This window comes from Mustela erminea, chromosome 15, assembly GCF_009829155.1.
Source record: "Mustela erminea isolate mMusErm1 chromosome 15, mMusErm1.Pri, whole genome shotgun sequence".
NCBI classification, from domain to species: domain Eukaryota; kingdom Metazoa; phylum Chordata; class Mammalia; order Carnivora; family Mustelidae; genus Mustela; species Mustela erminea.
The window spans coordinates 12,197,670-12,222,386 of NC_045628.1; the positions used below are offsets into that span (position 1 = coordinate 12,197,670).

General features: G+C 42.5%; 1 protein-coding gene across 1 annotated transcript in view; it reads left to right on the forward strand.

Annotated features, from left to right (window-relative positions):
* Window positions 1-24,717, forward strand: part of SLC15A1 (solute carrier family 15 member 1) — a 49,619-nt gene that overhangs the window by 19,163 nt on the left and 5,739 nt on the right. Inside the window, exons 6-18 of the mRNA XM_032315192.1 lie at window positions 2,235-2,334; window positions 2,559-2,649; window positions 4,504-4,587; window positions 5,604-5,686; window positions 8,430-8,516; window positions 9,085-9,174; window positions 12,532-12,576; window positions 12,736-12,768; window positions 12,855-12,943; window positions 13,392-13,473; window positions 15,195-15,314; window positions 16,302-16,448; window positions 17,484-17,533. Coding sequence (XP_032171083.1) covers window positions 2,235-2,334; window positions 2,559-2,649; window positions 4,504-4,587; window positions 5,604-5,686; window positions 8,430-8,516; window positions 9,085-9,174; window positions 12,532-12,576; window positions 12,736-12,768; window positions 12,855-12,943; window positions 13,392-13,473; window positions 15,195-15,314; window positions 16,302-16,448; window positions 17,484-17,533 — 1,101 coding nt within the window. The remainder of the gene's footprint in view (window positions 1-2,234; window positions 2,335-2,558; window positions 2,650-4,503; window positions 4,588-5,603; window positions 5,687-8,429; window positions 8,517-9,084; window positions 9,175-12,531; window positions 12,577-12,735; window positions 12,769-12,854; window positions 12,944-13,391; window positions 13,474-15,194; window positions 15,315-16,301; window positions 16,449-17,483; window positions 17,534-24,717) is intronic.

Consider the following 24,717-nt stretch of genomic DNA (forward strand, 5'->3'; position numbering starts at 1 on the left):
TTTAACTACTGTGAGACTGTGATTTATCATAAAAATATATATTTGGTCTTCCCTGCTTGGGGCACAGACCTCCTAAGACCCTTGGCGGGGTGCCTGGGTGGCTCAGTGGGATAAGTCTTTTCCTTTGGCTCAGGTCATAATCTCAGGGTCTGGGATTGAGTCCCGCATCGGGCTCTCTGCTCAGCAGGGAACCTTCCTCCCCCTCTCTCTCTGCCTGCCTCTCTGCCTACTTGTGATCTCTCTCTCTTTGTGTCAAATAAATAAACAAAATCTTTAAAAATAAACAAACAAATAAATCCCTTGGGATTCACTAAGTGAGGAGAGGGACAAAGTGTCTCTTGTTATGTTAATGAGGTAACTTTTGGTCCCCACCTAAGGATGGGGGCTGGTTGCCCAAAGAACCAATCATATGAGGGGTGCCTGGGTGGCTCAGTCAGTTAAGAGGCTGGCTCTTTTTTTTTTTTTTTTAAGATTTTATTTATTTATTTGACAGAGAGATAGAGAGAGAGCATAAGCAGGCAGGGTGGCAGGCAGAGGGAGAGGGAGAAGCAGGCTCCCTGCTGAGCAGAGATCTCGATGCAGGGCTCAATTCCAGGACCCCGAGATCATGACCTGAGCCAAGGGCAGCTGCTTAACCAGCTGAGCCACCCAGGCACCCCAAGAGGCTGGCTCTTGGTTTCCATTCAGGTCATGATCTCAGGGTCCTGGGATTGAACCTTGCGTTGGCTCTGGGCTCAGTGTGGAGTCTGCTAGTCTGAGTGAGATATTCTCTCTCTCTCTCTCTATCTCTCCTCGCTCTCTCTCTCAAATAAATAATGTTTTTTCTTTTTAAAGAACCAATTATGTACCTACCACCAGGTTCACACAACTGGTGGTGGGTATTATGGAAGGCATGTATTGCATGGAACGCTGGGTGTGGTGTATAAACAATGAATTTTGGAACACTTAAAAAAATAATAAAATAAAATAAAAGCATTACATTCTAGAAAAAATAAAGAACCAATTATATGATTAGAGAATTGGAGCTTTCATCTACACGTACACCACTCCCCAGCCTCCATGGAGGAGAAGAGGGGCTGGACATTGAATTAATATCCAGTGGCCAGTGATTTAATCAATCATGTCTATGTAATGAAGCCTCCATAAAAACCATAGGACTAGGTAGGGAGAGATTTCAGCTTGGTGAGCAAGTTCAGGTACAGGACAGGAGCGCCCTGGAGGGGGCATGGCAGCCCTGTCCCCCTTCCCACCTACCCTGCCCTGTGCATCTCTTCCAGTTGGGTGTTCCCAAGTTCTATCCTTTCCTAATAAACCAGTGATCTAGGAAGTAAAGTAGTTCCTGAGCTCTGTGAGCAGCTCCAACAAATTCCTTGAACCCTAGGAGGAGGTCGTGTGAATCACCAATTTGTAGCCAGTAGGTGAGAAGTACAAGTGACAACCTGGACTTGTGAGTGGCATCTGAAGTTCTAGGAGAGGGTCTTTGGAACCTCCAAGCCTTATCCATCAGTCAGAAGTCAGAATTCAATGGAGTTGAATTGTAAGACCACCTAGATTTGCACCTGGTACCTGATGGGGCTTATTGGGGGGAGGGCAGTCTTTTTTTTTTTTTTTAAGATTTTATTTATTTATTTGACAGACAGAGATCACAAGTAGGCAGAGAAGCAGGCAGAGAGAGAGAGGAGGATGCAGGCTCCCTGCCGAGCAGAAAGCCCAACGTGGGGCCCGATCCTAGGACCTGGGATCATGACCTGAACCAAAGGCAGAGGCCCCAACCCACTGAACCACCCAGGTGCCCAGTGTGTGTGGGGGGGAGAGTCTTACAGGACCGAGCCCTTTACCTTCGGAGGCTACCCACTATCTGTGTAGACAGTGTCAGAATAGAGTTGAATTGTAGGACACCCAGCTGGTGTCTGAGAAGTGCTTGCTGGTGGTGTGGGGAACTCCCTCCCTACACTGGAAATCAGGGCCAAGAACCCAAAAACCACTGTGCCTGGTCTTCTGAGGGACATTAAAGGAGAGAGACGCTCTTGCTTTTAAGAATCTCATATTTCTGGGGCACCTGGGTGGCTCAGTCAGTTAAGCATCTGACTCTCGATCTCAGCTCAGGGTCTTGCTCTCAGGGTTGTGAGTTTGAGTCCCACACTGGGTTCCACACTGGGTATGGAGCCTACCATTAAAAAAAAAAAAAAAAAAAGAGTCTTACATATCTGCAATAACCCCTCTCCTTCCCCTAGGGCGCTGTCCATGATTGGCCTGGCCCTGATAGCTCTGGGAACGGGAGGAATAAAGCCCTGTGTTTCTGCATTTGGTGGAGATCAGTTTGAAGAGGGCCAGGTAAGATCACATGCCTTCACAGAAACTACATAAATGAGTTACAAACGTCCAGGAGTCACATTCTCCTGACACAAAGTCTGTTCTCCATTTGATTCTTTTCAAGGACATTTGAAAGTAGGATACTGACCAAAACTAAGTTAGAAGTGAAGACAGATCATCAATTACATTTTATCCTTTGATACATAACCGGAGTCATATTGTAACTTTTTCCCTTCTTATTACAGGAAAAACAAAGAAACAGATTCTTTTCCATCTTTTATTTGGCCATTAATGCTGGAAGCTTGCTTTCTACTATCATCACTCCCATCCTCAGAGGTAAAAAATATATATATATCTGAAGAGGACTTCTGTTTTTCTCTTTTTAATTATGGAGAGAAAGTCAGGTGGGAAGCTTAAGTCCTTGTTCTGTGTGTCCATTTTGTCCCTCTTCTCCCGTTACACTTCCGCTGTGGGCATCACGCTGTTCACTTTGGAAATTCAGAAGATGAGCTTCTTGTCTTTTCTGATCTTTATTGACCCCCTGATCCCAAGGACCAGTGAAGAACCTAAAACATCCCAAGGATGGCAATTAATTTTTCTAAATGATTGTTAATGCAAAGTCTTTGTTCACGGTCAAGGATGAGACAAGAGGTGCGGTTTGGAAACCTCACCTGGATGGGTCATGGTTGACATTTTTGCTTTTCAAGCTTTGCTCCCGGTGACGTTCAGTGAGCTAGGAAGAATTTAACGGGCAAAATTTTATTCTTTGTGTGCCTCTCATCTCAGCTATTTCTAAAAGAACTGCCCAGGAAAGAGAACAGCCCAGCAGCTATCAACAGCTCGCACATTTTTGTGCTGGCTGACGCACCACCGAGAGTCTGTGAATTTCCCACACGGAAGGAGGGAGTATCAGGGACAGACTGGACCCGGACAACCCCCTGGTAGACACCATGCAAAACAGATTACACGATGAAAGAAAACATTTTATGGGGATTTGTGTATATTTGCATGGAGTAGTAATTTGAAGATAACACTTAAACCCCATTCTAGCTTGTTGTGTATAAACATTTACTAGCTTGTATTCTTGCATTATGTTCCCTCCCCTCCCCTCCCCTCCCCTGCCTCCACTTTCCACTAGAATACATACTATGCATGTCTGAATTGCAGAATGTGTGGAAGGATCATTGAAAAGGTAAAGTCGTGGCTCTCATACAAATATGAAAGCAGGTGCTAAGATTTTATATGGCTTATTAATTAAGGAGGAAACTGGAATACTGCCACAGTCAGCCCAAATAAGCATTTGCCTGACAGAGACCAATACTCTTAACCCTTTTGCATTGCCACGAGCTGGGATCATTTGTACAGCTATGAACGAGAAACATTTGCGTGATTCGAGTTTCTACGAGTTAACTTCTTTCTCTCCGGAACTGTGAAGCAGCTAGTCAAAGACAGAGTCAAACCCCTTTTGGATCAGATTACTCCTGGAGGCTCCGTTCCATGGAAGGAATTCCCAATAATCTCTGTTGCTCCTTCCAAAGTCTGTATTTTCCTCCTACCGGCCCTAGGATCTCAGAGCTAAAATAAATCTGCAGTCAGGGGTTAGCAAACTATGGCCAAGGGCCCAGATCCGGAAATCTGGACTAGACCATCCCTTTGTCTATTGTCTATGGCTGATTTCATCCTATAAAGTCAGGGTTGGGTAGTTAAAACAAAGACTAAATCATCCACAAAGTCTAAAATATTTACTACCTGGCTCGTCACGGAAAAGTTTATTGACCCCCACCATGGGCCATCTAATTGCTTTCCAATTAGCATGAATTCAGGAACACACAATCTTGATTTCCCAGGGTACTTTTGGTTTTATTTACCGAGTCCCCTATCGTAAGTTACTGTATCCTGGTCACTTCTATCTCCCCAACTAAGCAAATCCACTTAAGGGTTCCCACTGATTTTGGCTTGGCCAATACCAGCATCTGTTTCGGGTCTAAGATGAGAAGCTGTGTTCAGCTCTTACTCTTTTTACTCCAAAGCTGTTTGGCTCAGCGGGCAGTGAAATCAATGAGGCAGATGGATGTGTCTAGAACATTAAGTGAAAACAATATGTAATAACCAGGTAGGGATTTTTAAAAAGGTAATCATATGAGCATTGCCAGTGCTATGATGGATTTTAATCTTGTAATTTCTCCTCAGTTCAACAGTGTGGAATTCACAGTAAACAAGCATGTTACCCACTGGCCTTTGGGGTTCCTGCGGCTCTCATGGCCGTGTCTTTGAGTAAGTAGAAATTAGTTGAATCAATACAATCCTATGATCAGGTCAGACCCTCCCATTAATTATTGCAACCAATTTGTGGAAGGTCATGGGACAAATCGTACTAAGAATTCCCGTGCTCTGAGAATCAAAGTAGAGCTAGGGTATTGTTTCAGAGGGAACAAGGTAAGAAAAGGGTCTACAGGAACCGGGATCGCTTGAGCTGGGCACTGGAAGGTTTGATACTATTTAGGCAGACTAAGGTAGAAGTGATGGACTCCGCTAGACTCGACGACCTGGTGGCCAAAAGCATTTGTTTTCATCCACGTGTGCTCATTTCCAGCTTGCCCGAGAGCAGGCAATCTGGTCCAATTACTGCTTAAACACTTCCAGCGAGTATCTAGATTTCCATAAAGTATCGTCTCAAAGTGTTTCCACCAGGGGACACCTGGGTGGTTCAGTCGGTTGGGTTGTACTTTTCTCTGATATTTTTTAGTTTTTAAGAGTGCTGAGTGTGCCCACTTTAACCCTGTTTGCCCAGCTCATAGCCATCTCCCTTTAACCGTGCACCTGTGCCAGAGCTCAATATTTCTCCCTTTCCTGTGCCTGTTTTCTTCCATAATTCCAAACAGTGCCCCCACTCTCCTAAAAGGCTCAAATACACCTTCTCCTCTCTGACGCTGCATAAGGAGATGGAGAGGATTTCAAAAACTACTGTTCTAGGCCAAACACTGTATTCAGTTGGCATTACGTAAATTTTCATTTAATCCGTCTGAGTCATTCTAATATCAAAGAGTATGTTTTAGTAGTAATAAGCTTCAGTGTCTGTGTATGAGAACACAAATACAACATCGCTCGGAAACTCCAGTGAATGTTAGGACCCAAAGCACTTTCTAATCAGGGAGATAAGTAGGCAAGCCTGTTCTGTGAGTAATCTCAGTATATCCAAAACAAGGTTATAACTCAAATAAAAGCACATCTTCTAGGTCCCAGGGAGTTCTGTCCAATGCCTTGTTAACATGTCTTCTTTTCCTCCCCAGTTGTGTTTGTCATTGGCAGTGGAATGTACAAGAAGTTTAAACCCCAGGGTAATGTCATGGCTAAGGTTGTCAAGTGCATTGGTGTAAGTATTTTGGTAGCTCTCTCTCTTGAAGACATTTAGTCACCCCAGAACCTTCTACTGCCTTTAAAGTAAAATGCAATGGAGCGCTGACTGTTCTTTAAATGTTTTATTATTGTTCTTAGTTGTTGCGATAAGCTGAAGTTTCTTATAAAACTCACCAAACGGAAAAGGACACAAATGGAACTCAAACAGGGAGGGATAGAAAGGGATTTTGAACTGTTCAGTTAGATGGGTGGTCAAAGAAGACAAAGCAGAGCGACTCTCGGCGATCAAACCGGCAGTCCCTGGCTGCTGTCGATCAGGAAGGCGTGAAGCCGAAGGTGGGAGTCATGGCTTCATGCTGTGTGTCATGGATCTGAAGTATGTAAAGTGTCAGCCATGCTACTCTCAGGAATTAAGGCAAAGAAAATAAGTTTGTAAATGAACACACTAAATGGGGGCACCTGGGGAGCTCAGTTCTTTAAGCATCTGCCTTTGGCTCAGGTCGTAAACCCAGGGTCCTGGGATCGAGTCCTACGTTGGGCTCCCTGCTCAGTGGGGAGTCTGCTTTTCCATCTCCCCTGCTTGTGCTCGCTCTCTCTGACAAATAAATCAAAAAATTTTTAAAAATGAACACAAAATGAAAATATTCACATATAAAGATTACCACTCTAATATTTATAACAGCAAAAATTCATAACACCAAATTGCTGGAAACAGAAGAACAGTGCTAAACTCATAGTGCATCTGTCCATCTTACGTAGCCATCGGAAGCCTTGTTTTCAGACTGTTTGGTGACAGGAACAGGCAGGATATGGTTTCTTCTGTGTGCATCTATGTGGTATATGTCCATACAGGCATACTTAAAGGCAGAAAATAAATGTTGAGTGTAGGGAATCTTTCTAAAAAGGAATCAAATAACTTTCCTCCCTATATAGTCTCCATTTTTAAAAAAAGATTTTATTTGTTCGACAGAAAGAGACACAGTGAGAGAGGGAACACAAGCAGGGGGAGTGGGAGAGGGGGAAGCAGGCTTCCCGCTGAGCAGAGAGCCCAATGCGGGGCTCGATCCCAGGACCCTGGGAATCATAACCTCAGCCGAAGGCCAACACTTAACGACTGAGCCACCCAGGTGCAGCTATAGTCTCCATTTTTAAAATATACAGACCATTGTGGAATCGGGGAAAATGTATCACTTATCTATTAAAAAAAAAACAAAAACACACATGTGTGGACAATCTTGGCTGAAAAGACAGCCTTAAAATAATTTTAGCCCCTTATTTGCCCTTTACTTGGCTTTATTGCATTAAATTATGCATGTGTACGTTACGTTGTGAAATCAATGTATCCTATCAAGGTCAGCAAACCTCCCTCCTCTGGTCGCTATTCCTCCTTTGCTTTCCCCTCACATGAGATCAATTCCCACTACAGATGTTTTTTTCTAAGCTAAAAACAGATCTTACCAATTCTCTCTCCAAGTCCTTCCTTAACAAGGACTTGACAACTTAAACAATGAAAGAACAACGTGAAGCTCTTTAGAGTCACAAGAACCGGTGTTCTCAAATCAGCCTGTCGCTTTGAGTCCTTGCCCGGCGGTCACACGTGTGTCCCCAGCCACCTGGGGCATCGCTTTCTCTTGCTGCCTGTATGGTGGACCTGCGTCCTCAGACTGGTAGCCACCAGCCACGTGTGGCTGTCCCACGTTTGAAATGTGGCAAGTGCAACCAGAAACTGAGTTTTAAGTTGCATTTCATTCAAATTAATCTAAATTATGTAACTTCATATAAATTTATTTCTGGATAGTGGGTTCTCAGTCTTAAATTTTAAAACCAATGTTCCACTCAGTGAGTGGAATTAAGTATCTTTGGAACAGCTTAGGTATATAAATTGACATTTCAAGACAGAAATTTTATGAAAAGTAAACCCAAATCTAACATTTCTGATAAAAATTGAGCATCCACATTGAGATGTTCCAAAAGTCTAAGATATACCTTGGATTTTGAAGACTTGAAATGAAAAAAATAATGTAGAAATTCTCATTAATTTCAATATTTGGTAGGATTAATAATTGTTTCCATAATTATTTTTATGATTGATTTACCATTACTGTTAATTTATTACCTATTAAGATCATATTTGGGGTTTATTGGGTTAAATAACCGAACATATTTAAAATTAATTTCACCTGTTTCCCTGTTACTTTTTTACATTTATATATATTTTTATTTTAATTATTTTAATTCTGGTACAGTTTTTTTTTTAAGATTTTATTTATTTGAGAGAGTGAGAATGAGAGATTTTATTTATTTACTTACTTACTTATTTGAGAGTGATCTTAGGACCCTGAGATCATGACCTGAGCCAAAGGCAGATGCTTAACAGACTGAGCCACCCAGGTGTCCCTAATTCTCGTGTGGTTGAGGCACTGTAATATATCAGTTTCAGGTGTATCTGTGTATCTTTTTCATAGGCTACCAGAAAACTAAAATCACAAATGGCACACGTGATATTTCCATTGAATGCTCCTCTCCAGAGGGCGTGGAGAGTAAAGTGGCAACAGTGTGACTTTGTTTACCCCACTCAGAGTCTCATAGTTAGGAAGAGATTAGAAATAAATGCAGGTTATGCCTTTTTGTGTCATCGTTACACTAACGTATACAATTTTATATCCGTCTTTTCTCGGGAACACAGTTTTCCCTGAATACGTTTTCCTGGTAAAGAAGTTGGTTCTGTTTTGAAATTTGATTTCTCTTCCTTCCTTCAGTTTGCCCTCAAAAACAGGTTTAGGCACCGGAGTAAGGAGTTTCCCAAGAGGGAGCACTGGCTGGACTGGGCTCAAGAGAAATACGATGTAAGTGGTCAGTCCTGCCGTCGTGGCCCTGGGTCCCCCTCCAGGAGGCCAGCAGCCTGGGCGCGATTCCTGTGACTCAGGCCACATGCACAAAATTATCAGCTGCAGCTGTAGCCTTGTAAACTCAGTTAGGGTTTTAAATAAGACTACGCAAGAGTGTTTTTAAATTTGGAGCAGAGCTTGATAAACAACAGGTAGAATTTCTCTGGAAACCATGTTATCTTTTCATAGTTTTTCATTTGGCATAATCTGTCATTAATTATATGTGACTGTGATCACCCAACTAGTTTGAAAACAGAAGAGTCAGTGGAGGGTGGGGTTTTCATTTCTTGGAAGTACATTTAACTTCTAGTAAAATGCCTTCTAAGCATCTTTAAATAGCTGAAGAGTTTGGGGTTTTCTCAAAAAAAAAAAAAAATCTGGGGTAGATTTCCTTGGAACAATTAGTCACCTCCCAGCTTGGCTCTGGTTGCAAGTAGACAACGTCTACTGCAAGTAGACAACGTCACTGATCACCGTGGGCGACATAGGTCGTGGCTGATTTGTCTTTTCCCCACTTCATCAACAGGAGCGGCTCATCTCTCAAATTAAGATGGTCACCAAGGTGATGTTCCTGTACATTCCGCTCCCAATGTTCTGGGCCCTGTTCGACCAACAGGTAGTGTGACGTGGTGTTTCTGTACAAATGTCTGTATTTAGCCCAGGTTCTGTGCGTGCTACCACGGACGGGGCAGTAGCTAGTATTTAGCTCCTAGAGACGTTCTCTTCTGGTTTCCTTTTTTTGTGTGAATTTCATTTTTTAAATTTTATACTTAATAAATAATGTATTGTGTTTTTTTTAAATTTTTTAAATTTTTTTAAAATTTATTTTCAGCGTAACAGTATTCATTATTTTTGCACCACACCCAGTGCTCCATGCAATCCGTGCCCTCTCCAATACCCACCACCTCGTTCCCCCAACCTCCCAAACCCGCCGCTTCAAACCCCTCAGATTGTTTTTCAGAGTCCATAGTTTCTCATGGTTCACCTCCCCTTCAATTTCCCCCAACTCCCTTCTCCTCTCTAACTCCCCATGTCCTCCATGCTATTTGTTATGCTCCACAAATAAGTGAAACCATATGATAATTGACTCTCTCTGCTTGGCTTATTTCACTCAGCATAATCTCTTCCAGTCCCGTCCATGTTGATACAAAACTTAGGTATTCATCCTTTCTGATGGAGGCATAATACTCCATAGCGTATATGGACCACATCTTCCTTATCCATTCGTCTGTTGAAGGGCATCTTGGTTCTTTCCACAGTTTGGCAACCGTGGCCATTGCTGCTATAAACATAAACAGATGGCCCTTCTTTTCACTACATCTGTATCTTTGGGGTAAATACCCAGTAGTGCAACTGCAGGGTCATAGGGAAGCTGTATTTTTAATTTCTTGAGGAATCCCCACACTGTTCTCCAAAGTGGCTGCACCAACTTGCATTCCCACCAACAGTGTAAGAGGGTTCCCCTTTCACCACATCCCCTCCAACACATGTTGTTTCCTGTCTTGCTAATTTTGGCCATTCTATCTGGTTTCTTTTTTATACTTTATTTATTTTTAGAGCACACTGAGTTTCCTTTTTTTTTTTTTTTTTTTTTTAGATTTTATTTATTTATTTGACAGAGAGATAGAGAGCACAAGTAGGCAGAGTGGCAGACAGAGGGAGAAGGAGAAGCAGGCTCTCTGCCGAACAGGGAGCCCGATGTGGGACTCGATCCCAGGATCCTGGGATCATGACCCGAGCTGAAGACAGCCACTTAACTAACTGAGCCACCCAGGCTCTCCTCCTTTTTTTTTTTTTTTTTTTAAAGATTTATTTGAGAGAGATAGAGTGTGTATGTGTGTGTGCGCACGTGTGCCCGTGCAAGTTAGGGAAGGGTTAGAGGACAAGAGAGAGCTCCAAGCAGACTCCCTGCTGGGCATGGAGCCCGGCCTGGGGCTCAGTCCCTCAACCCATGAGATTGTGCCCTGAGCCAAAATCATGAGTCAGATGCCTAACCAGCTGAGCCCCCCAAGCACCCCACACTGAATTTCTTTAAAACAAAACAAAACAAAAAATTCTAGATGGTTCTATCCACATTTCTGTTGCAAAACAATGGAGAAAATTAAGTGTGTACAGGAGACCTAGGAAAGATTTGATCAAGGTATGTACGACTCTTACCCATTAAACTAAGAATAAAGAATTAGTTTTTCTGACACAATGTGCTCAGAGGATGTACAATATTGCCTTTTATGGGATCCATAGAATATTTAAGCTGAGAGGGGCTTGGTACCTCTCGCGCTAAAACAGAACGCGTAAGCTAGCAGTGTTTTCCAGGACTGGAGATGACTGCCCAAGCCATTCTGACCAGAGCAAGGAACTGGAACCCAGCTCACCGCCTTGTCACTCTGCTCTTGCTCCAGCAGACGTAGAAATTTCTCAGATTTGGGTTAAACAGCTCAATGCACGGTACTCAGTAACCAAAGTTATAAGATATTGTTTCTTCTAGAAACTGGAGCTTCAAAAAAAATTATAAGGTTTTATTGTGCAGGAAGGATTTTTTTTTAAGATTATTTATTTATGAGAGAGAGAAAGAATGTTCATGAGCAGGGAGAGGGGCGGGGGTGGGGGGGAGCAGGCTTCCCTCTGAGCAGGGGGCCAGACACAGGGCTCCATCTCGGGCCCTGAGCCGAAGGCAGTCGTTTAATCAACTGAGCCACCCAGGTGCCCCCAGGAAGGATTATTATAAGGGCAAAACATCTCTTGGAAAAAATTTGAGCAAATACACCAATCTCCTTATTTGCAAGTATGGGATTTAGACCAGCATCTTACACACAGGGAGGCAAATTTGCATGTCGGGTAGAAACCAGCTCTTGGAATCAGACCTGCACTAGAAATACACTCATTGCCTTTTAGTGGTGTGCCAAGGGGGAGTCCATAACCCTCCTGGAAGGTTAGTCACCTGTGACTAGGCTGTGGTGATCAAATGAGAGACTGTGGATAAAGCGATCCATGGCTGGTATCTGTTAAGAGCTCAAGTATGGGGTGCCTGGGTGGCTCAGTGGGTAGAGCATGCAATTCTTAATCTCAGTGTCCCGAATTCAAGCCCCACGTTGGGTGTAGAGATTACTTAAAAAAAAAAAAAAAAAAGAATTCAAGCAGTGGCCTATTTCCTGACTTTCCACGATGCCTTCTAAATGGAGTTGACAGATTATGCTGAAACCCGTATGTGTTCAGTCCTCCATGGAAATAATCACGTGTATGTGAACAGACCTGAGTCTCCTTTATACAAAATAGGTTGAACATAACTAGGCTGCCCAGGTTGAAATCCATTGCCCTCTGGACGGATTTCCACTGAGGACAGCCTAGACTGTCAGAAATGGCCCTTAGGCAATAATGATTTTCTTTTTTTTTTTTTTAAAGATTTTATTTATTTATTTGATAGACAGATTAGAAGTAGGCAGAGAAGTAGGCAGAGAGGCAGGCAGAGAGAGAGAGGGGAAAGCAGGCACCCCGCTGAGCAGAGAGCCCGATGCGGGGCTCGATCCCAGGACCCTGAGACCATGACCTGAGCTGAAGCCAGAGGCTTAACCCACTGAGCCACCCAGGTGCCCCAATAATGATGTTCTTGAAGCTGTGATGCCACTGAACGGAGGCCTCCTCCACCTTGCGGGTGACGTCATGTTTTCCAACAGGTCTCAGATGGACATCTTTGTGTTTCCTAAGGATAGCTGCATCTCAGAGTAGCGCTTTGTAGGTTCTTCATTGGGGGGCGGGGGACAACTAGATGTCATGTTACTTTCTGCAGCAGAAACACCATGGGTTTGGTTTTACCCAGTGTTCCGGTGCAGCTGGAAGATAAACTTGATGTTGGAAAAACATTTAAATCCCATAACACTCCAGACTTCGTTCTGGTTCTGGAAAAGTCTCAACCTTGGCTTGTAAAATGTTTAAACCCCCACCCCCAAATGATGCATTGAACGTATTCGTTTTTTAGGGCTCCAGGTGGACACTGCAAGCAACAGCCATGAATGGGAAAATTGTAAGTCCGGGGTATCAAGCTTCTCTACCTCCCCTGGTCACTGCTCCTTTGCTCCAATCCCTTTGCCCCCTTTCCCCTTCCCTGTCATGATGTTCCTCATCCCTCCCAGCTGATCCTCTCTGGGAACCTCTCAGTAAGACTTGTCCCCCCTCTTTTTAGGGAGCTATTGAAATTCAGCCGGATCAGATGCAGGTAGGAAGAAAATACTTAAGTTGCCTTCTGAGTTCAAAGTCACCTTTGAGACCACAGCTAATGGTTCATTTCCGCTCCCCCCGCAGACCGTGAACGCCATCTTGATCGTCATCATGGTCCCCATCATGGATGCCGTGGTCTATCCTCTGATTGCAAAATGTGGCCTCAATTTCACGTAGGTGACTGGCAGGTTGGAGGTGGGGTGAGGAAAGATTATGCCCCCTCCCACCACACCTCCTAGATGATGGGGTTTTTAAAGAATTATATTTGAATTAGAGGCTGGTACGCTGATGTTTCTGGAAATTTGCCCTTAAACTGAAAGTTCTATTAATGGCAGCCGGAAAATCCTCTAATTAAAGCGTTTCGTGTATGTAGACAATGGACATGTTAACGATCATCCCAAGTATCCCCTGTTTCTAGAAATTAAATGTAAAAATGCAAATTAGAGGCTATATTACCTTTACCCCTCTTTGTCTTGATCATAAATAAGAGAGCATGAGACAATTTCATTTGCTGTTTCCTAGGGAAGCTAGTTTTGTTTGGGTGGGTGGTGGGAAAGGAGTGTGATCGTTCGCTCGTGGGTATGAGGCTGGCGGAGAGTCATTCTTCCCCGTGTCTCCCAGCTCCTTGAAGAAGATGACAGTTGGGATGTTCCTGGCTTCCATGGCTTTTGTAGTGGCGGCAATCGTGCAGGTGGAAATTGATGTAAGTTGCCCTGATTCCCCAGGGGCCTTTCCTGCAGGTCGGGTGGGGCATTCAGAAGGCGTCTTTCTCCGTGACCGCAGGGAGGCCAGGGGCTAAGGCAGGGAGGTCCTGGAGCTAGGGACCATGTGGAGACACCACAGGGGCAAAACGGTCCCTCCAGGCAGCGAGCACCGTGGGTGCTCTGCACTGCGACAGGGCAGCTGGGAGGAGGGTCGGATGGGTGTGCTTTGGCAGGGGCAGGGAGATGACAGTTACATGGTGAGTTTCTGTGGACACGGTTTTTGTCATGGGAGTTGGAGTTTGTAGAACTTCTTTCACAATCTGAACGCCTAGGAAGTCTGGGGAGAGGGTCATCCCTGCCAAACAGGCAGCCTTTTGAAATGTTTCAGCTGTCTTCGGGAAGATGCCTTTTGTATTCTCGTGTTTCTAGTGATGTTAGTTCACACGCCAGTTTTCAGTCTGCCAGATCCACGGTGGCACTAAAGCAGATTCCTGGTGTCCTCCGTGTGAGAGCAGGCTAGAAGCGAGTGTTGTGTCGTGTGTGAGACAGGAGGTAAACACCCTCCTCCTGCTTCTCCCCTTCTCCATTCTCTGTCTCCTACCCTCAGTCTCCGTGTGTGTCTCTCTCTGGTTCTCTCTCCTTCCTTCCTTCCTTCTCTCTAATTTTTCTTGTTAAATTTTTAGGTGTGATAACATGTAGGGAACAAAAATTTACCATCTGACCCACGTCTCAGTGTACATTCAGTAGTGTTAAATGCGTTCACGTTATTGTGTGACTCATCCCCAGCAAACTTTTCATCTTGCAAAACAAAAACTCTGTGCCCACTTCCCCTCCCCGCCCCCCACCAGCCCGGCACTCCCCATTCTACCTTCTGTCTGCACGAGTTTGCTGCTGGTACTTCCTGTAAGTGGATTCGGAGAGTGCCCGTCCCTTGGGATTGGCTGATTTCACGGAGTCTGATTTCCTCGAGGTTCATCCATGTCACAGCGGGTGTCAAAATCTCCTTTTTTTAACAGTGGAATCCTAGCCTACTGTTGGACAGCGTTTCGTTGGTCTGTCTGTCAGTGGGCGTTTGAGTTGTTTTCACGTGTTGGCTTCCGCGTGTGGGGCTCCTGCTCATGTGGGTTTACTCGTTTGCTCCTGAACTGGGCTAGCTTTGTGCACAATGCATCGTGAAACTAGGATAGACGTTAGCACAGAATAGAATAGAATAGGTTGCTTTAGGGACCCTGGGATTGGAGAGAGAGCGCTGTGGGGAAAAGGCAGGAGCCCTGAACAAATGTATGGAGGCAGGAGGCATAGAGCACTTGTGAAAGGAGGTTTAGGGCACGGTCAGGCCGTGGCCGTGGCCGTGGCTCCCAGAGCTAGAGGGGACGACGCTGGCCTCCCAGGAGAGCAGATCTCCGGTGCTACAGCAAGATACACACTCATTTTGGTTGTGTTTGCTCTGACCCTCAGATAGGAGGCTTCCTTTCCTGGCATCCTTCAGCCTGGAGGTGTTAGGACCAACGGCAGCCTCTCCGTGATCACTTCCCTGTTCTGTATAAACATCTTCCTCTGGGTGCCGTTAGGCGAGCAATGGGAGGCCTCGAGGGGGTGTTTGGTCTCTCGGCCGGGACAGCTTTCCACGGCTGGAGGGTGGGGGTGCTGGTGACGGGGCCAGGCTGATCGTCAATCAGCACGGATTACATCACTGCCAGCTTTCTCTTGTTTCGCTCAGAGAACTCTCCCGGTCTTCCCCAAGCCCACTGAAGTCCAAGTTAAAGTGTTGAATATAGGGAACAGTAACATGATGGCATCTTTTCCTGGAATGCAAGTGACACTTCCCCAGATGAGTCAAGTAAGTAGAAAGAAATGCAACTTTCTCTTTTCTCTTCTGACCTGAGTTATAATAGGCTTGGGAGACACTGATCTTCTCGATCTTTATGTAATTCCTACAAGTATGGAAGTGAACTGCCTTAGTATCTCGGTCTCTTTGGGCTTCGCACTAGACCAGTGTGCCTCAGACTTTAATGGGCATGTGAGTCGCCTGGGGAATATGTAAAATTTTGCATTTTTAACATGCTCTCAGGGGAGGGGTGCCGTGGTTGGAGCGTGGAACCACACTTTAAATAGCAAGGCTCTGTCCGTGGTTCTCTACCATTTGGCTGCCTCAGGGACATCTGGCAATTTCTGGAGATGGTTTTCAGTGTCACAACGGAGAGCCTGCTGCTACTGGCATTTCAAAAGGAGGAAGCCAGGGAGGCTGACAGGACGGTTCCACAACCTAGACTTATCTCGTCCCAGATGTCAGCCCAGCCCAGGCTGGAAGGCCCTCATCTGGATGGTCACTGGTCTGAATTAGAGGTTTTTAACCTGAACTCCACATTAGAATCACCTGAAGAGCTCTGAAAATTCCAATAGCCCAGAGGTTTGGATTTACCTGGTCTCCTTCCTGTTCAGCCACAGTGGAGAGCTGCTCCCTTGGAGTTTATGAAACTGACGATCTTATAGAAAAAAGAAAATTTGACTTCTGGTGCCTGGAGCAGCCCGGGACTGATTTCCTTCCAGGTTATTCCTTTATCCCTGATGCTGTTCTCTGCCTCATGGTAGAGATGATTTCCAGAACATGTATTTTCAGAAAAAGAAACAAAAAGTAAAGTGCTGTGCAAAAAGCCTAATTCTTGCGTAACAGGAGACGTCATGACGGAGTCCATGGTGGGGGAGGGGCGGTGCTGAGACAAACCGATCCCAGCTCCCACAAGGCATTTTTTGATGCGTGTGAACATGAACTGAGGCAGAGCCAGACTCTATGGTATTAATTGTGACTCCTTCTCTCCCAATGCAGACAAATGATTTCATGACTTTTGCCGGAGACAAACTGACAAGTATAAACATTTCTTCTCCTGGTTCACCAGTCAATGTGGTGACTTATAACTTTGAGCAGGGCCATCGGCACACCCTTCTAGTGTGGGCCCCCAATAATTTCCAAGTGGTAAGTCGTTGGACACCTACAGCTGATTCTTTACTGTGAGTGATGTTGGCGATAGAGCCTTTCAGTTGTGTGGCATTGCTTTAACCCAGGTAGTATTGCGAGAGTTAGTCCTCAAGTTCTTCCTTCTTTGAGGATACAAGTCATTTGACTTCGAAGAAAACATTGGTGCATGGGAAGGGTTAATATTAATTTAAAAGTTAATTTAAAAATTTTAAAAGATCTTTTGTGGGGGAGGTGCCTGGGTGGCTCAGTCAATTAACGTGTCCGACTCTTGATTCCAACTCGGGTCGTGATCTCAGGGTTGTGAGATCGAGCCCCGCATTGAACTCCGTGCTGGGTGTGGAGCCTGCTTAAGATTCTTCCTGTGCCTGGCCCCCACACACTCCCTCCAAAAAAAAGAATTTGGGGTCATGGTAGTGGGAGTGTGTGAGAACATGCAAGTCACACAGAGTACATAGGTGCATTCTTAGCAACTTCTTGAGATAAACTTTTACATACATCTTAAACTGTATTGGTTAAAAAATCACACTGGGTAATTGGAAAGTTAAAACAGTCTCTGAAAAGAATATAGTGAAAACATCAGGTAAAAGCAATAAAAATACATGTGAGATATTTCATGACAAGATATCAGCATCTAGATGGGCCACGGAACACATTAGGAAACTGTGGAAGTAGAGTTAAACTGAGTGGAGGAGTGGGAGGTGTTCTGTGAGGTGACCTTCTGTGACTGTCTAGAAAACTGCCGTATGGAATTAAGACTTCTTGGTCGTGTATTTTATTAGGGAGCTCTTGAGTGATTTGTTCTCAATTCTTGAATAGTCGTGTTCTGTGGAAGCACTAGAAAGCAAACATCAAAAATTGTAGAGACTCATTTCACCTTCAGGAGAATCGGGATTGAAGGACGGAGCTTTGCAAATGTTATCATACGCCCTTAGCTCCTAGGATAAATGTCAACATCGCTCTTTTTCTCAAGTGCTGAAATGGTCATCTAAATTTATTCTAATGGATTAGATTTGAAAATGCTTTCTTTCTCAGGTAAAGGATGGCCTTAACCAGAAGCCAGAAAAAGGAGAAAATGGCATCAGGTATGTACTTTTCTTTAAAACTCTAGTCTTATCAGCTTCTTATGGAAGTAATGCCTTCCCATAGTAAAGTCCCACTGCAACAAGGCTGTAAAATGAGAGTATAGGAATTTATCCCAACAATGTAAGGCGGTTCAGCATTCTTAAAAATATCAATCGATATCATCTATCATCTTAATAAATTAAAGAGACAAATCCGTATCATCATATCCATGGATGCAGGAAAAGCATTTGATAAAATTCAGTGTCCATTTATGATTTAAAAAGAGCCCTCAGCAAACTAGTAATTGAAGGGAACTTCCTGACTCTGAAAAAGGATGTCTAAAAAACCCAAGCTACTATTACAATGAATGAAGAAAGTCTCAATGCTCTTCCCATAAGATTGTGCACACCTTCCATTCCTTTTCAACATCCTTCTGGGCGCCAGTGCAATGATACTGGAGAAAGAAGTAAAGATCTTAACTGGAAGGAAAGAAATAAAAACTATTCCTACTTACAGATGACATAAGGACCTGCACAGAAGGTCCCAAAGACTCTACCAAAAAAGTTCATAGACTCAATAAGCGTTTAGATATGAGTATAGAAATGTTACAAAATATAAGATTGACAACAAAAATCATCTTTCTATGTGCCAGCAATGAATGATTGGAAACTGAAAAATTAAAACTATACAATAGCTCCCCAAAAAGACAAACTACTAGGTACAAAGCTAATAAAAACATAGATGAGATTTGAGAACTAAAACTACAAAAGGCTTATGAAAAAAAACTAATGACGAGTGAAATCAATGGAGAGATATGCTAGCTTTGTTGGTTAGAAGGTTTAATACAGTGACAATGTCAGTTCTCCCCAGATGGACCCATAGGGTTAGTGCAATTACTATCAAAATCATAGCGTTATTTTTCTATGATTTTTTCCAGTTTTACTGAGATATAAGTGACAAAATCAATTATATTTGAAGTGGACAATATGATTCAATGTATGTATCCACTGTGAAATATTTACCAGAGTTAAACTAACACAGTCACCTTACAGTGAACTTTTGTGTGTGTGTGTGTGTGTGTGTGTGAGAGAGAGAGAGAGAGAGAGAGAGAGAGATAAGAATGCTTAAGACCTTAAAAAAAAAGAAGAAGAAGAAGAAGAAGAATGCTTAAGATCTAACTGCTTAGCACATTTGAAGTATACAATGTAGTATGACATATAGTCACCACATTGTACATTAGAACTTACTCATCATGGAACTAAATCTGTACCTTTCACACAACATTTCCCTGCTTCCCACCCCTCGGTCCCTGGAAATCACCATTCTACTCTTTTTTTTTCTATGAATCCAAATGTTTTTTAGAATCCGTATATACGTGATACCATGTAGTATTTGTCTTTGTCTGGCTCGTTTTCACTTACTGTTTCTAGGTTCATCTGTGTCACAATGGCAAGATTGCCTTCTTTTTAGTGGCTGAGTAATGTGTCCTTTTAATATATACATATAGATATATAGACATAGGTAAATTAGATTTCATTCAAACTGAAAACGTTTATTCTGTAAATCTCACTCTTAAGAGAATGAAAAAGGTATAAAATATTTACAAATCACATATCTGACTAAGTGTCTGTATCCAGAATATATAAAATACTCTTGAAACACAACTGTAAGGAAATAACCCCGTTGAAAAAGAGCAAAAGATTTAGACATTTCACCCAAGATATACAGATGGCAAAGAAGCACATGAAAATGGCTCAACATTGTTGGCCATTAAAAAATATAAATTAAAACCACAGTGAGTTGCATGACATACCTATTAGATGGATTTAATAATTTTTTTTTAACTGACAATGCCAAATGCTGGGGAGGAGACAGGGCAACCAGAACTCCCATGTTCTAGCTAACAGGAGTGCAAAATGGTACTAAAAAACAGTGAGGCAGTTTCTTATAAAGTTAAGGGTACACTGACCACACAACCCAGCTCTCCGGTTCTCGGGTATTTATCCTAGAGAAATGCAAACTTATGTCAACATAAGAACCTAAACATAAATGTTCATAGAAATCCTATTCGGAATTGCCAAAGACTGGAAGTCACCCAATGACCTTGAGTGGGTGATGGATCAACAGACAATTGACTGTAGACTATACTACATCCATACAACAGAATAGTTCTTAGGAAAAAGGAACTAGTGATACAGGCAATAATATAAATGAATTTCAAATGTATTGTGCCATGAAAGAAACCTGTCTTAAAACTTACATAGCTACTGTGTAATTCCATTTATGTGACATTCTGGAAATGCCCCCCACCAACAAAAGATAAGGATGTGGGAACAGATCAGTGGTTGCCTTGGGTTAGGAGGGGAGGAGAGGTTTGGCTACGGGTCTGTGTGAGGGAGATGCGGGGGCCGATGGAACTGGTCCATATCTTGGTGGTGATGGTGCTTCTCTGAATCCAGACATGTGTTCAAATTCATAGAATTGTACACCAGAAAGCCAATTTACTGTAAATGTGCTTTTTAACAAAGATTTTATTTATTTATGTGAGAGAGAGAGCATGAAGGGATAGGGTTAGAGGGAGAAGTAGACTCCCTGCTGAGCAGGGAGCCCAATGCAGGGCTCGATCTCGATCTTGGGACTCTGGGATCAGGACTTGAGCTGAAGACAGACACTTAACTGACTGAATCACTCAGGCAAACCTGAAAATACACTTTTTAAGTAAGATTAGAACATCTGAATAAATTGGGGGAGAAACGCGGATAGGGCTCCTATTGGCCTCAACTCTTACAGCCAATCTCTGTTTCCCTGTGACACTCCTTAACAATTCCAGATTTCAGCTTTTACCAGTTACCAGTAAAACATGAACTAGTAGAGAGAAAGTGTATGATTAGGAGGATGAATATTAACTTACTAATGGAAATTGTGAAGACATGGAATTAACTTTTCATCTCTCTTTACCTCTGGCTTGTTTCACATTGTTAACATTTGTAATGTTTACTTTTGTGGGTTCTCCATGTGCTAGGTCAATTCTACAAATGATTAATAGACAGAAATTACAAGTTGACTATCAAAATATTAGTCACAATGCACTAAAAGCCTGAAAGGGAAGGAAATGTAACTTTATATCCTTGACAATATATCCTCAAATGGAAATGTTCTGAATGTCAAGGTTAATTGGAATAGCCTATTCCATACCCTGAATTGTCCCATGGTTCTACATCTTTAAACCAAGGTTTTCTTGCACAGCTTTTGGGTTTTCCTGTGACTCACTTGGCCTCTTGTTGACAAAAGCATATGAGCCTTTACCTCCTGGGTGATCCAGAGAATGGACCCAGGGAATTCACCTTCCTCTTGGAGAACCAACTCTTCAGCACACCCTTTGATGTAACGAGGGCATTTTGCTCTGTGGTCCTTGTGATGCCACTGTCCTCACAGAATTTTTACCATTTGTCCAGATTAGTGTCTTTCTTTCGTGAATTCTGGGTCACCTTTCTTGTTTGGCTGCAAACTTGTGCCCAGATATCTGACCGAGAAAATCTGTGAGGCAATTTGCAAGTCCTTGCTTGCCCAAAAATGCTTTTCTGTTCTCCTGCTTAGTCATAGGTTGGCCGCCATTTTCTTCCCAGAGTCCTGGAGGCTTGTCTCTATTGGCATCCAACACCCAGCTGTGCTCAAACACACACACACACACACACACCATCTGCCACTCTCTGTAGTTGATTTAATTTCCCCCTCACCAAGCATTGGGGATCTTCTTTCTCCTTGGTGTTCTCACATATCTCTGTAGTAAAACTACATGTGAATAGTAGCCAGCACTATGTTCTTTTGATTTTTGGTTCCTTCTCATTTTCTTTGTTCTCTTCTGTATGAGTTTGCTAAGGCTGCCATCACAAGGTACCATAGGCTGGAAGGCTTAAAAAACAGAAAATTATTTCCTCATGATTCTGCAGGCTTGAAGTCCAACATCAAGGCATTGGCTAGATTAGTTTTGTCTGAGGCCTCTCCCCTTGCCTTCTCTGTCTTTACATGGTCTTTCTTCTGTGTGTCTATGTCCTGATCATCTCTTCTTCTAAGAACACCAGTGATCTTGGATCCCTCATGACTTCATATTACCTCTTGAAAGGCCCTGCCTCCAGGGGCTCCTGGGTGGCTCAGTCAGTTAAGCATCTGCCTTTGGCTCAGGTCATGATCTTGGGATCCTGACATCAAGCCCCACGTCAGGCTCTGTGCTCAGTGCTGAGTCTGCTTTTCCCTCTCCTTCTGCCCCTCCCTGACTCACGCACACATGCACACACATTCTCTCTCTCAAATAAATAAAATCTTTGAAAAAAGAATAAAGACCCTATCTCAAATAGAGTCACATTCTGAGGTCCTAAGGGTTAGAATTTCAACATATGAATTGGGGGAGGGGTGGAGATACAATTCAGATTGTTCTTCTGTCCTGCACACATGCATATACATACAGCTGTCCTGCACACCTGGAAGGAAATCCTCTAATGCTGGTCATCTGGCCCTTTCCTAATCTTTGCGTCTGAGTCTCTGAGCTGGAAGTACCTCTGGGATGTCCTTGGTGGCTCAGAACCATCGTTTTGATTTCTTCAGAAATGTCTCTAAAACTTTGGAAACTTCAAACAGTCTAAATTGTGGTATCCTTTCTTGTTCTGGTGCTATGCTAAAGTTTCATTCTTCTTTAAAATTGTCTTTGTTGAGATCTTGGGAAAGGACACATAAGATCAGCAACATTTTACCTCACCAACCCACTCATGTAGTAAAAGATAAGCCAGAAACTTTTTTCTTTTAATTGGCATCATCATATCTTCCGTGGATCAGAAGATTGATTATTTCAGCAATGTCCAAGAGACAATCCATAAAATGGGGAAGTTCTGAAAAACCAATGTCAGAAACTAACTGACAAATAGAACAACTTTGAGAAAGCCAGGAGGTTGGATTTTGGAATAATATATGAATTAAAGAAAGAGTAGAGAGAATTTTAAACACAATGGAATCGTTTTAATTATGTGGTATCAGTAAGTTGTGAGACTTCTGTGGACTACCTTCAACAGGGTCCTTTCAGGGGCAACTGGGTGGCTCAGTTGGTTAAGTATCAGACTCTTGATTTCAGCTCAGGTCATGATCTCAGAGACATAAGATCGAGGCCTGCATTGGGCTCCACGTTGAGCATGGAACCTACTAAAGTTTCTCTCTCCCCACTCTTCGTTTGCCCCTCCCTCCAATTACACATGCTTGCTCACTCTCTCTCTCTCTCAAAAAAAAAAAATGACAATACTGGGGTCTAAATTGGTTGAGAATTTGATATTGATCTTTCTCATGAATTTTTTAACATTACATATTGCTCTCTCTCTCTCTCTATATATATATATATATATATATTTACAAACAATGTTCTTGAGAATGTTTTTAAACTTAATATATTATGGTCCTCTGTGTGTTCTGCAATATTATATATTATAAAGTATAGTATAAAATATTTTAATACTTATCCATATTTCTATAAGTATCCCTTATCCACTCACACAAACCACTATATAATATTCCATTGCATGTACATACCACAATTTATTTACCCATTCTTCAAGGAAATTTAGGTTGCTTCCATTTTTCCAAACAATACTCCAATTCCCATTCATATATGATTTTCTTTGTCCCCATGTACAAAGTTTCTCTAAAGAGGTGGCCTTTAAAGCTTTTATCATGGGGTGCCTGGGTGGCTCAGTTAGTTGAACAACTGCTTTTGGCTCAGATCATGATCGCAGAGTCCCGGGCTCGAGTCCCGCATTAGGCTCCGAGCTCCACGAGGAGTCAGCTTCTCCCTCAGACCTTCTCCCCCTCATGCTCTCTTTCACTTATTCTCTCTCAAATAAATAAATTATAAAATCTTTATAAAGCTTTTACCACATCCAGTAAAAATATTTAAGCATATAATGCATGAACATGGTATCTGTTAAAATTATATATAATTATTATACCAAATTAATTTGAGCATTATAAGTAATTTAAAAATATATTAAGAGAATGAGAAAAATTTTAAAAATTTTACAAGTATTTTTATTCATTAGTGGTACAAAAATCATTAATGTAGATGATGTGATTATATATGCTTCATTAATTTCTAAAAAGCTCAATTTCAGATTTAGAAAAATCTAGGCATAGGCTTAGTTTTAAGTTTGGTTCATTTCAAGCCTTGGTTTCCATGACTATCATACTGAAAAAGATCTTTCAAGGAGGGAGTATGGTCATAAGTAGATTAAAGAGAAATCTTCATTTAAAGGTAGTTGTGGGTTTATTAAAATCATTTTGGTACTAAAACAACCAGATACCCATACGCAGAAGACTGATGTCAGACCCTACCTGAGACCACACACAAAAATGTACGCAGTGGATCATAAACCCAATATAACTAAAACAATAAAATTTATAAAGGAAAAATAACAATAAATCTTTGTGACCTGGGGTTAGACAGCAGTTTCTTGGATACAGAGCCAATAAATAAATAAATAAATAAATAGTCACTTGGGCTTCGTCACATGGAGAGCTTTCGTGCTACAAGTGATACCGTCATGACAATGAAAAGACAGCTCACAGAATGACAGAAAATATTTGCAATCATATAATTGATAAGAGATTCTGAATACAGAAGGAAGAGCCAGCTCAAAATTAAAAAGACAAATAACCCAGTATCTTAAATGGGCAAAGTATTGGGAGAAGGTGGGGGGGTGGGATTATGGACATTGGGGAGGGTATGTGCTTTGGTGAGTGCTGTGAAATGCGTAAACCTGGTGATTCACAGACCTGTACCCCTGGGGATAAAAATACATTATATGTTTATAAAAAATTAAAAATTAAAAAATAAAAAATAAATAAATAAACGGGCAAAGTATTTAAAGAGATGTTTCTCTGGCACCTGGGTGGCTCAGTGTGTTAAGCCTCTGCCTTCAGCTCAGGTCATGATCTCAGGGTCCTGGGATTGAGTCCCGCATCGGGCTCCCTGCTCAGCAGGGAGTCTGCTTCTCCATCTCCTGCTCCTCCATCTTGTGCTCTCTCTCTGTGTCAAATAAATGAATGAAATATTTAAAAAAAAGAGAGAGAGAGAGAGAGGTTTCTCCAAAGATAGCACAGAAAAGTCAAAAAGTCTAGGAAAGAAGTGCAACATCATTAATTATTGGGGAAATGAGAATCAAAACCA